Source organism: Bufo bufo, chromosome 6 (assembly GCF_905171765.1).
Source record: "Bufo bufo chromosome 6, aBufBuf1.1, whole genome shotgun sequence".
Classification (NCBI taxonomy): Eukaryota; Metazoa; Chordata; class Amphibia; order Anura; family Bufonidae; genus Bufo; species Bufo bufo.
In genome coordinates this window covers 75,130,209-75,143,681 of record NC_053394.1, presented here as the reverse complement: position 1 = coordinate 75,143,681, position 13,473 = coordinate 75,130,209, and the positions used below count along the sequence as shown (strand labels likewise).

Genomic DNA, 13,473 nt, shown 5'->3' with positions numbered 1-13,473 from the left:
TGCTGATACACACAGGATCTTCCCCCTACCTGTTCTTGTACAATGCTCTGCAGAACTCCTCTGTCAACTCCTGTGCCCAGAATTTGTCTGCTCACTGCCTGAAGCTACTCAGTAAAGCCTTCAGCCCTGAGTCTGTGCAGCTGAAGGGGTTAAGAATCCAGGGAGAGAGCAGACAGCAGCAGACGGCAGTGCGGGGGGAGCATGGCCAGTACAATGATGTCTAGTGTACAGACTCATATCTGATCTCTCAGGCTTGTGCACAAAACATCATCAGAGCAGGGAGAGAAGCTGACATCACAGGTCATGTGACCCTCAGTGAAATCTGAGAAAGTAGCAACTGGAGATAAAGTAAGTGAATTGTAAAGTCCTTACAGTTGCCTACAATGAACAAAAAAAAATAACTCAGATAACCCCTTTAAGTTATTTTGTGCTCTTGATGTAGAGCGGGCCAAATACATTCTTATTATCATTGGTGTAGTCTACAAAATGCTGTCTGTGTGAATACTGTAGTACTGGTGAGCACTAAATAATTAAAATACCTAAATATTTCATAGAATATCCAAAGAATCTGCTGCTGCCCTAGTCACTACATTGCACACATCTGGGATGTCATTTATGTAGCCATCCTTTAGCCATCAATGAATTTTCTTACTCTGTTAGTCTGCTGTTCAGTGTCCCAATTTGGTTTGAGTCAAACCAAGCCATCTCCTGATGAAGCACAGCTTTGAAAAACCCTTGTCGAATCCTATGAGTCTGTCTTGAAGCAGCTATGAAAAAGGTCCAGATCTGAAAAATGCTCAACACGAACACAGCAACACCAATGCCAACATAATAGTATGAATATCTAAAAGGGAAGAATAAAATAGAAATGTTGAGATTCATTCAAGTTCATCTCTTCACATCATGGTGCCCTTCAAAATATAAGAGCTCTTTGTCAGATATGGAAAAGAAATTTATTAGCAAATAGGCAACAAACTGAACCATTTCATAGAGGACACATTAGAAAACAGATTCTATAATCTGAACACACAAGAAAGAGGTTGTCAGCCAAAATTATACTGTATCTTGGCTTTGGCCTTGAGTTTAATATGATGTATAATATCTAATTTTATTTCAGATTTATGCATAATTTGTGTGATAGATGACTAATCGGAGAATTAAATTGGATTCAATAGATTTTTTAGGAATGAAGAAAGAAATGGATAATAAGTTCAAACCAAAAATAACAGTTTCCTCCATGTATACAGATCATGATACCCTCACTGGATGTAAAAGTTGGTTACAGAGTTTGACGCAAATTCCACTACAAAATCCATAAGTGGATTTGGATGTGGATTTGCCATGGTTTGAACCTATGATTTGCAAAGGGTAAAAACTGTGTTGAAGATCCGCTGAAAAAATTGACAGATATCTTACATTTCCATCCACTTTGCTGGTACTTTTATATCCTGTGGATTTTATGCCAGCAAATCTGTTAAAAAAATCTGCTGAATTTCCATTCCCTGCAGCCATAACCTAATAGCCTTTGGCAGCATCATCCATGGGGCCAACAATTATTTTCTGGCTATTCCCCTTCACATGTTTATTAATAGAGGAAAGAGTGAACCCAATACAGGTTCATACAGTCAATAGGAAAGGGGATAGGACTAGCTTGAGTTTCTCCCTTTTGGGGGGGGGGGGGGCATTAGCATCTTTGACATGAACACCTTTGGTCTTTGAGGAAAGGTATGTCATTTACACAGAGTCACTTGTGGTAAGAAATTATTAGTGTTACAACAGTCAAAGCATATGAGCTGCACCTTCTCCTTACCTTGTCATTTCGGCTTCTATGTCCAAAGTCCCGATAAACTTCTGATTGCATTCAGAACTGTTCGATACAGAACTATTCGATACAGAACTGTTCGATACAGAACTATTCGATGCAGAACTGTCAGTGGCTTTATAGAGAGAAAAAGAGTACAGTTTTTATTGAGCTGAACATTATTATATAAGGTATTATCCTTGTCCATATTATTTAGCACTGTATATACATATTTGTGAGCACATAGGATACGTATATTCTTTAGCTTGAGGGGGGTTTTCTGGGACTTAAATATTGATGAGCTATCCTCAAGATAGGTCAACAGTATGTGATCGTGGGGGTCCAACTCCCAGCCTCCCTGTTGATCATCTGTTGGAGAGGGCCACTGATCTTTGGCGAGAGCTGCAGCCTCTTCCTTGGCCTTTGAGATCACTTCCTTCAGTCTTATGTCCATTTTGTCAAGCTCAGGACCATTCAAGTGCCAACACTGCTATTTATGTTATGTTTATACATGCCATTATATCTCCCAACACTCAAAGTAAGTGTACCTACCATGGTATAGTGATTATGTCCTGGGCAGGCCATGACAGTGTACTGACACTCTGGAAGAGTCATATGCCTTGAATAGGTTGGAATGGACATTGCACACACCACCATGGGAATACAGTATATAAACCCCAAGAATTAGCTAGTGCATCTGAATACTACAGCAGAGTTAAGGCCAGAGCTGAGGAGTAGAGAAAAGCCACTTAACCCATGCATCTTGGAAGTATCCTAGGCCTACTGTATATAGTGTATATACACAAATACATATATCTATACATATCCATGCTCTTATCTTCTATAAATGTATTCACTGAATAATGTATAATTGTGTGCATTGCAAATGTGTATGCTGGGAATAACGTTGGGTTTATGCCAACACCTGCTAACCAGTTGTATTATCACTGTTGAGTGACATCTGTGGTTTTGAAGACCTTTTGCAACAAGTGATTTTATTTGCATATAAGGTTCTTAGATATGTAGTGAGAGAACTGAGATCACACAGAAGAGAGCGCAAAAATAGCAGTACTGGTCAGTAGCAGGTAGAGATGGAAACCAAGCCAACATATATTCCTGCGAGAACTAGCTAGACAAGTGTGGGTGATTGAGACTGTAATAAGGGTATCACACCTCAAGAATTAGCTAATGCATCTGAATACTGCAGCAAAGTTGAGGCCAGAGGTGAGGACTAGAGAGAAGCCAGCTAGCCCATGTATCATGGAAGTGGCCAAGGCCTGTATAGTAGACATGCCTGTTACTAGACTAGCGAGCCTGTAAGAACACCTTGTGTTGGAGACTGTGTGCATATGGTGACCACATATAGTGCACATAGTAAGAGACACTGCAACCTGGGAGCGCCTTTTAGATACTGTGCAGAACTGCAACAAGGGGAGAGAAGAGACTGGTGATAAATACAGAGACAGCCATCTTCATTGATGTCACACTGAAGAAACCAGAGCTAATTCCTAGGTAGGTGGATGCAATGCAAGTCGGGGGAGAGTGAGTTGTTGGCTCCTAAACAGATAGTGCTATATTTGTCTGTTGCCACTTAACCACCTCAGCTTCCCTAGCTTAAACTCCCTTAATGACCAGACCACTTTTTACACTTCTGCACTACACTACTTTCACGGTTTATTGCTCGGTCATACAACTTACCACCCAAATGAATTTTACCTTCTTTTCTTCTCACTAATAGAGCTTTCATTTGGTGGTATTTCATTGCTGCTGACATTTTTACTTTTTTTGATATTAATCAAAATTGACCGAAATGTATGCAAAAAATATGACATTTTTCACTTTCAGTTGTAACATTTTTCAAATAAAACTACATTTCTATATAAATTTTTCTCTAAATTTATTGTTCTACATGTCTTTGATAAAACAAAATGCAATAAGTGTATATTTATTGGTTTGGGTAAAAGTTATAGCGTTTACAAACTATGGTACAAAAATGTGAATTTCCGCATTTTGAAGCAGCTCTGACTTTGAGCACCTGTCATGTTTCCTGTGGTTCTACAATGCCCCAGACAGTAGAAACACCCCACAAATGACCCCATTTCGGGAAAGTAGACACCCTAAGATATTTTCTGATGGGCATAGTGAGTTCATAGAAGTCTTTAATTTTTTGTCACAAGTTAGCGGAAAATTATGATTTTATTTTTATTTTTTTCTTACAAAGTCTCATATTCCACTAACTTGTGACAAAAAATAAAAACTTCCATGAACTCACTATGCCCATCACGAAATACCTTGGGGTGTCTTCTTTCCAAAATGGGGTCACTTGTGGGGTATTTATACTGCCCTGGCATTTTAGGGGACCTAAAGCGTGAGAAGAAGTCTGGAATCCAAATGCCTAAAAAATGCCCTGTGAAATCCTAAAGGTGCTCTTTAGAATTTGGGCCCCTTTGGGCACCTAGGCTGCAAAAAAGTGTCACACATGTGGTATCGCCGTACTCAGAAGAAGTAGGGCAATGTGTTTTGGGGTGTATTTTTACATATACCCATGCTGGGTGAGAGAAATATCTCTCTAAAAGTCAACTTTTCCCATTTTTTTATACAAAGTTGTCATTTTAGAGAGATATTTCTCTCACCCAGCATGGGTATATGTAAAAAGACACCCCAAAACACATTGCCCAACTTCTCCTGAGTACGGCGATACCAAATGTGTGACACTTTTTTGCAGCCTAGGTGCGCAAAGGGGCCCAAATTCTAAAGAGCACCTTTTAGGAGGGCATTTTTAGGCATTTGAATTCCAGACTTCTCACACTTTAGGGCCCCTAAAATGCCAGGGCAGTATAAATACCCCACAAGTGACCCCATTTTGGAAAGAAGACACCCCAAAATACTCCGTGAGGGGCATGACGAGTTCATAGAAGTTTTTTTTTTTGGCACAAGTTAGCGGAAATAGATTTTTTTTGTTTTTTCTCACAAAGTCTCCCTTTCCGCTAACTTGTGACAAAAAGTTTAATCTTTCATGGACTCAATATGCCCCTCAACGAATACCTTGGGGTGTCTACTTTCCAAAATGAGGTCATTTGTGTGGTGTGTTTACTGTTCTGGCATTTTGGGCGGGGCTAAATTGTGAGCAACCCTGTAAAGCCTAAAGGTACTCGTTGGACTTTCGGCCCCTTTACGCACCTAGGCTGCAAAAAAGTGCCACACATGTGGTATCGCCGTACTCAGGAGAAGTAGGGCAATGTGTTTTGGGGTGTCTTTTTACATATACCCATGCTGGGTGACAGAAATATCTCTGTAAATTGACAACTTTGTATACATTTTTTTTTTAAAGTTGTCATTTACAGAGATATTTCTCACACACAGTATGGGTATATGTAAAAATACACCCCAAAACACATTGCCCTACTTCTCCTGAGTACGGCGATACCACATGTGTGACACTTTTTTGCAGCCTAGGTGCGCAAAGGGGCCCAAATTCCAATGAGAATCTTTACGATTTCACAGGGCATTTTTTGCGCATTTGGATTCTAAACTACTTCTCACGCTTTAAGTCCCCTAAAATGCCAGGGCAGTATAAATACCCCACAAGTGACCCCATTTTGGAAATAAGACACCCCAAGGTATTCCGTGAGGGGCATGGCGAGTTCCTAGATGATTTTTTTTTTTTGGCACAAGTTAGCGGAAAAAGATTATTTATTTATTTATTTTTCTTCTCTTACAAAGTCTCATATTCCACTAACTTGTGACAAAAAATAAAATTTTACATGAACTCGCCATGCTCCTCACGAAATACCTTGGGGTGTCTTCTTTCCAAAATGGGGTCACATGTGGGGTATTTATACTGCCCTGGCATTTTAGGGGCCCTAAAGCGTGAGAAACAGTCTGGAATATAAATGTCTAAAAAATTTTACGCATTTGGATTCCGTGAGGGGTATGGTGAGTTCATGTGAGATTTTATTTTTTGTCACAAGTTAGTGGAATATGAGACTTTGTAAGAAAAAACAAAGAAACAAAAAAAACTATTTCCGCTAACTTGTGCCAAAAAAAAAAAATCTTCTATGAACTCACCATGCCCCTCAAAAGTGATCTTTTTATAGCGCCGCAGCGATTTTACGGTGTTTTTGCAGTGATCAGAATTTTTTTTATTCTGTCACTGCGGTGGGGCGGACTGAATGCAAGTGTGCGCACAAGATCAGGCCTGATCGGGCGAACACTGCGTTTTTTGTAGAGCCTATAGAACATGTCCTATTCTTGTCCGCAATTGCGGACAAGAAAAGGCATTTTCTATATAGTTCTGGCAATGTGCGGATCCGCAAAATGCGGAAAGCACATTGCCGGTGTCCGTGTTTTGCGGATCCGCGGTGTCCGTGTTTTGTGGATCCGCGGAGTTAAAAAAAAAAAAATCGCATCTACAGCCTGCCAGCGAATGATCGCCGCTGGCAGGCTGTAGATGTACTTGTTTACCTCCCGATCCTGTGAACGCGCGCTCCTGTGTGCGCGCGTTCACAGGATATCTCGCGTCTCGCGAGAGGACGCATCGGTGCGTCCAGGAGGAATAACAGGGCCGCCGCCAGGACGCAATCCTGCCTACGGCGGTCCTGAGGTGGATATAAAACTGTTAACATTACATGACGTAGTGGTGGGGGCGGCGCCGTTAGGCAAGGATGTAGGAGTAAATGTATTTCTTAGGAGGCGTGCTGGGCTTGGAAGAAAGGCGGGCTGGGCACTGCAGGGGAGCGTTACTGGGCACTAGAGGAGAGTAATAATGCCCCTCTGGGCACCTTGAGGCTTAATTAGCATATCAGAAAAATTGCTTTTTGATCTAAATGAAAAGTTGAATAAAAGCAAGAAGACACATGCTGGAATGAAGGTACTTTATTGCACATTGCTATGTTAACAGTTTTATATGCTCAAAATAGGTGACAGATTCCCTTTAAAAAGACAGGGAGGGTACCAAATGTTGCCCATTGGCTCTGACTAAGCCTGTGCCATCACAGAGAGACTGTAATCCCTAAACCTCTCCTCTGTAAAAGACTGTTGAAACCATAAGATACCACGTTGCCCCACGTGAGTCAGGTAAAGTTACCTTGTTTAAAAGGGTATTCTAAATCTGGGACAAAATGTCTGATAGGCGCAGGTCCCACGTTCTATCTTCAGGACGGAGCTCTGTTGCACCAGGAATGGAAGGTTGGCCACATATGCATGACTCTCTTCATTCACCTTAATAGCACTTCCAAATATAGAAGAGCCAGCGGGCTCTTGAAGTGCTAATGAAGTATATGGAGCGATCCGCCCAAGCGTGATCGCCTCTCCATTAATGGCCAGGCGCAATTGGCCTCGTTCTGAAGATAGGAGTAAACCCCAGAGGTGGAATCTGTCATAAATGTCCCAGATGGGAATACCCCTTTAAATTACAACTGTGGCTTCCTGATTCTTAGAGTGTGGAGCCATGCAGTCCCCTCAGGGCCAAAAAGATCCGCTCTGTGAGGTCTGACCCTTTACAGTCTTACATAAGTTAAAAAGGGAAGAGTGTAGAGTACAAATAAAAAGCTTACTGTTAGGAATACCACTGGTAACAAAGGCATCCGTCATCTCCCCAAAGACTATGATCATAATAGGAAGTCCAGTGCCAGCGGCGAGAGCGCACACCAAACCAACAATCATCAAAAATATATCCAACCTGTCTGCAAAGACAAACTGCAAGGAAAAATACACATTCAGTTTGCATTGTATGGCAAAGGCTAATGTGATCATTATGTTTAAAGGGAACAAAATGTAGTGCAATCTGCAGGCAGCATGTTATAGAGCAGGAGGAGCCGAGCAGATTGAGATATAGTTTTGCAGGAAAAGATTTCAAAATTTTGCAATTTATGCATTAAAACCTCAGCTCTTTTTGTACATCAGTGTCATGTGGGCGGTCCTACTCAGTGATTGACAGCTAACTCTGCATGACTGAGCATGGGAAAGCTGTCAATCACTGAGTAGGACCGCCCACATGACTCTTATGCATAAAAAGAGCAGAGGTTTAAATACATGAATTACAAGTTTTCCTGCAAAACTATATCTCAATCTTCTCAGTTCCTTCTGCTCTATAACATGCCACCTGCAGCTTTTTGGCATTCCGTGGTGACAGGTTTAATCATATCTGCTGCATATATTCTGCTACTAAGTCATATAAGAGAAATAACAAAACAGGAACGAAACTAAAAAGGAGCAATCAGATTGTGATTGCTGTATACACTTGGCATATGTACCGGGAAAGCTTCCAGTTTATACATCAAACATATCCACAGGCAACTATACACCCAACCAAAGTAGTATCCTGTTGGCATCTGTTGGGCTGGTATACGTGGTATAACATTTTCATTTTCTGTAGGATAACATATTCCACTAAATTATTCCATGCAGACACATCCAGAAAAACTAAACAAAAAAACAAAACTTTTTTTTAACAGAGGGCCTAGGGGTGACATATACCACTGTATGCCTATATCAGCAACTACTTCGGCACTCCAGGTGTGGGGAACTACGACTCCCAGCATGCACTCTTGCTTGGCCGTTCTCAGAACTCTCATAGAAGTGAATGGAGCATGCTGGGGGTTGTAGTTTCACAACAGCTGGAGTGCCAAAGGATGCGGACCCCTGGCCTATACAGTGGCATATGCCAGAGACATGCTTTGGAGGTACACTTGAGGAAAATTTCCAATGCACTGCGTGCGTGCACCCTAAGGCCTCTTTCACACGAGCGTGACAGACTGGCTCCGGATGCATTCAGTGAAACTCACACCATTTTGCAAGCAAGTTCAGTCAGTTTTGTCTGCAATTGCGTTCAGTTTTTTCAGCGCGGGCGCAATGCTTTTTGATGAGTCTTTCACGCGCATGATTAAAAAAACTAAAGGTTTGCAAACAACATCTCCTAGCAACCATCAGTGAAAAACACATCGCATCCGCACTTGCTTCTGGATGTAATGCGTTTTTCACTGAAGCCCCGTTCACTTCTATGGGGCCAGGGCTGCATGAAAAACGCAGAATATAGAACATGCTGTGATTTTCACGCAACGCAGAACTGAACAAAAACAAACAGACCTATTGAAATGAATGCGTCAGGATTCAGTGGGGGTGCTTATGCGTTCACGTCACGCATTGCACCCGCGCGGAAAACTCGCTCGTGTGAAAGACTCTGTTACAAATAATCAAGAACCAGCACAATGTGGCTGAATCTGACGTATCAATGTGAATATTTTTTCACTTGTGTTGCATAAAATGTAACAATAATGGAAATTACAAAGCAGTCAGGACCACAGAGGTTCCAATGAAGATTACAGATGAACCTGTATGCTCGGGCAGCCAAACGGCCCCTCACAAGAGAACAGCAACCACATTTGGAAAATATAGCATGTTAGGGCTCTTTCACACTTGCGTTCTTGTCTTCCGGCATAGAGTTCCGTCGTCGGGGCTCTATGCCGGAAGAATCCTGATCAGGATTATCCTAATGCATTCTGAATGGAGAGAAATCCGTTCAGGATGCATCAGGATGCATCAGGATGTCTTCAGTTCCGGAACGGAACGTTTTTTGGCCGGAGAAAATACCGCAGCATGCTGCGCTTTTTGCTCCGGCCAAAAATCCGGAACACTTGCCGCAAGGCCGGATCCGGAATTAATGCCCATTGAAAGGCATTGATCCGGATCCGGCCTTAAGCTAAACGTCGTTTCGGCGCATTGCCGGAGCCGACATTTAGCTTTTTCAGAGTGGTTACCATGGCTGCCGGGACGCTAAAGTCCTGGCAGCCATGGTAAAGTGTAGTGGGGAGCGGGGGAGCAGTGTACTTACCGTCTGTGCGGCTCCCGGGGCGCTTCAGAGTGACGTCAGGGCGCCCCAAGCGCATGGATCATGTGATCACATCATCCATGCGCATGGGGCGCTCTGACGTCACTCTGGAGCGCCCCGGGAGCCGCATGGACTGTAAGTATACCGCTCCCCCGCTCCTACTATAGCAGCCAGGACTTTAATAGCGTCCTGGGTGCCATAGTAACACTGAACGCATTTGGAAGACGGTTCCGTCTTCAAATGCTTTCAGTACACTTGCGTTTTTCCGGATCCGGCGTGTAATTCCGGCAAGTGGAGTACACGCTGGATCCGGACAACGCAAGTGTGAAAGAGGCCTTAGCTGTTTTTTTTAAAGATGAATTAGGGTTTCTGTCACCCCAATTTTCGGTATTAAACAGGCTGACATTATAGATGTGAAAATGTCACCTGAATTTAACTCTGCATTTCTTTTATTTAAGTATGCCCCCGTATCGTGTAAACTTTTATTATATGCAAATCAGCCTCTAGGAGCGGGGGAGCGTTGCACCTGCTTCTAGAGGCTCCGTTCACCCACCTCATTTCCACCCAGGCTAGAGTTTGTTTTCCTGCTGGCCCCGTCTGCCGTGTAAATCTCGCGCCTGCTCCGTCCCGTTCAGTATTCGGCGCAGGTGCAGTGAGATTTACACGACCTGCGCCGAATACTGAACGGGAAGGCGCAGGCGTGAGATTTACACGGCAGACGGGGCCTTCAGGAGAACCAACGTTGGCCTGGCCCTGTCAATCAAGACAGAAGGGCGTGGAAATGAGGTGGGGAACGGAGCCTCTAGGAGCAGATGCAACGCCCCCCCCTTCCTGCTCCTAGAGGCTCATTTGCATATAATAAAAGTTAAAATTACACGAAAACGGGGGCATACTTAAATAAAAGAAATGCGTTAAATTCAGGTGACATTTTCACATCTACACTCACCTAAAGAATTATTAGGAACACCATGCTAATACGGTGTTGGACCCCCTTTTGCCTTCAGAACTGCCTTAATTCTACGTGGCATTGATTCAACAAGGTGCTGATAGCATTCTTTAGAAATGTTGGCCCATATTGATAGGATAGCATCTTGCAGTTGATGGAGATTTGAGGGATGCACATCCAGGGCACGAAGCTCCCGTTCCACCACATCCCAAAGATGCTCTATTGGGTTGAGATCTGGTGACTGTGGGGGCCATTTTAGTACAGTGAACTCATTGTCATGTTCAAGAAACCAATTTGAAATGATTCGAGCTTTGTGACATGGTGCATTATCCTGCTGGCAGTAGCCATCAGAGGATGGGTACATGGTGGTCATGAAGGGATGGACATGGTCAGAAACAATGCTCAGGTAGCCCGTGGCATTCAAACGATGCCCAAAACACTGCCACCACCAGCCTGCACAGTGGTAACAAGGCATGATGGATACATGTTCTCATTCTGTTTACGCCAAATTCGGACTCTACCATTTGAATGTCTCAACAGAAATCGAGACTCATCAGACCAGGCAACCTTTTTCCAGTCTTCAACAGTCCAATTTTGGTGAGCTCGTGCAAATTGTAGCCTCTTTTTCCTATTTGTAGTGGAGATGAGTGGTACCCGGTGGGGTCTTCTGCTGTTGTAGCCCATCCGCCTCAAGGTTGTGAGTGTTGTGGCTTCACAAATGCTTTGCTGCATACCTTGGTTGTAACGAGTGGTTATTTCAGTCAACGTTCTATCAGCTTGAATCAGTCATCCCATTCTCCTCTGACCTCTAGCATCCACAAGGCATTTTTGCCCACAGGACTGCCGCATATTGGATGTTTTTCCCTTTTCACACCATTCTGTGTAAACCCTAGAAATGGTTGTGCGTGAAAATTCCAGTAACTGAGCAGATTGTGAAATACTCAGACCGGCCCGTCTGGCACCAACAACCATGCCACGCTCAAAATTGCTTAAATCACCTTTCTTTCCCATTCTGACATTCAGTTTGGAGTTCAGGCGATTGTCTTGACCAGGATCACACCCCTAAATGCATTGAAGCAACTGCCATGTGATTGGTTGACTAGATAATTGCATTAATGAGAAATAGAACAGGTGTTCCTAATAATTCTTTAGGTGAGTGTATAATGTCAGCCTGTTTAATAGCGAAAATTGGGGTGACAGAAACCGTTTAAAACGTATAAAGTAGCAACTAATGCAAAGACAAAAAAATAAAAATAAAATGTTCACTGGTTTATATCTACTTACCAGCTCAAAAAAGCCAACCATCTTTGCGGAACCCATTTTGGTCCCCTTTTTCTCACTGGTAAGGAAACATGAAATAAATGTAAATTTTCACAGTATTCATAAAATGGCCTCAGTGTGTGATGTTTAACACCAGCTAGTGTAAAATAAGTAGAGCAGAAATATATATATTTTTTTTATAATAATATAATTAATAATAATAAATAATAATAATATTAATAATAATGAATAAATAATAAGAATAAATAATAATAATAATAATAATAATCTCAAGTGCTTGCAGTCAGGACAGAGTAAATTCTAAAATGGTGCTTTTAAAAATTGCAAATTTAAAAAAATAAATAAAATTCCAGGAGGGTTTTATAGCATGTCTTGTGAAAATATTAGCATAGAGCAGTGTATTATATGGGAACTTGTTGTAGCCCTTTCGTGCCCAGGGGTGCATTGTATAGCAAAACACAGTTTGAATCCTGCATTTTAAAGGTCCGTCCATACAGGAGTAAACGCTGCAGGTTTGCAAGCATTTTAAGAAATCTCATTTACATGCTGCAATAAAATCTGCATACGTTGACCTGGGTGGCGGATTTTAAATCTACAGTATATGAATTTATGACGCAGATTTTACCCTTTGCAATGCAGAGGGTGGACTCAATGCTGGATCAAAATTTTTATTTTTTCTGGACAATTTATCCAAAAATCAAGGACAGCTAACATTTTTTACAGACAAATTGGAAAACTATAATGAACTACGGTAGAAATATTATAAGCAATACATGTCTATAGGTCAGATACTGATACTGAACACATTACCAGTGTGAAGTCTAAAATGCTAAGAACAACTCAAGTACCACCAACCTCCAAAGGGAAAAAAAAAAAAAGATAAAAATCACAGATATCTAATTTTTTTCGCAGACGCTGGAACAATGTCCCCTATTTTTACGGATTGTCCTGGAATTTCTGGACAGTTGGCAACTCTAACTCCATGGCAAATCTGCAGCAGAATTTCTCCCCAGTGGTTTCACACAGGTGTTCTTCTGAAAAATGCTGAAGTTTTTGTTATTTTTTTGCCAGTTTTTCATACAGTTTTTTGAGACACAGCCATAGGTCGATTATACGAAGGATTTCTTCCTGCCAGTTGCACTTCAACTTTGGCTAAAAAAAATTGCTGTGGAATTGTTCTTCACGAATTTCATACAATTTTGCAACCTTTTTTGGGATAGTTTTTTTTTACACAGCCTTTTTTTTTTTTTTTTTTTTTTTAGATTGGCTAATAATAATAATAATCTTTATTTATATGGCGCCAACATATTCTGCAGTGCTTTACAGTTCAGGGGTTAATGTACCGTATTTTTCGCTCTATAAAATGCACCGGCCCATAAGACGCACCTAGGTTTTAGAGGAGGAAAATAAGAAAAAAATATTTCACCTCAGGTCAGACCAGCAATCAGACGCCTAATGTTAATCAGACCTCAGCTCACAGCCCCAATCAGACGCCTAATGTTAATCAGAACTCAGATCAGACCCCCAATGCCTCAGATCAGCCCCCCCATGTCAGCCATCATGCACCCCCATGTCAGCCATCATGTGCCCCCATGTCAGCCATCAGGGCAAATAAAA

At 42.0% G+C, this 13,473-nt stretch overlaps 1 protein-coding gene across 4 annotated transcripts in view; it reads right to left on the bottom strand.

Moving 5' to 3' along the window:
* LOC121004192 (ATP-dependent translocase ABCB1-like) overlaps positions 1-13,473 on the bottom strand; it is a 108,113-nt gene that overhangs the window by 54,448 nt on the left and 40,192 nt on the right. For 2 of the 4 annotated variants that reach the window (XM_040436341.1, XM_040436340.1), the window contains exons 4-7: positions 11,860-11,914; positions 7,357-7,498; positions 1,811-1,937; positions 653-844 (exon numbers count right to left, since the gene is read on the bottom strand). In XM_040436341.1, the coding sequence (XP_040292275.1) occupies positions 653-844; positions 1,811-1,937; positions 7,357-7,498; positions 11,860-11,914 (516 nt within the window). Of the gene's footprint in view, positions 1-652; positions 845-1,810; positions 1,938-7,352; positions 7,499-11,859; positions 11,915-13,473 lie in introns of all 4 variants that reach the window. The other 2 variants (XM_040436344.1, XM_040436342.1) reach the window with 2 other exon arrangements.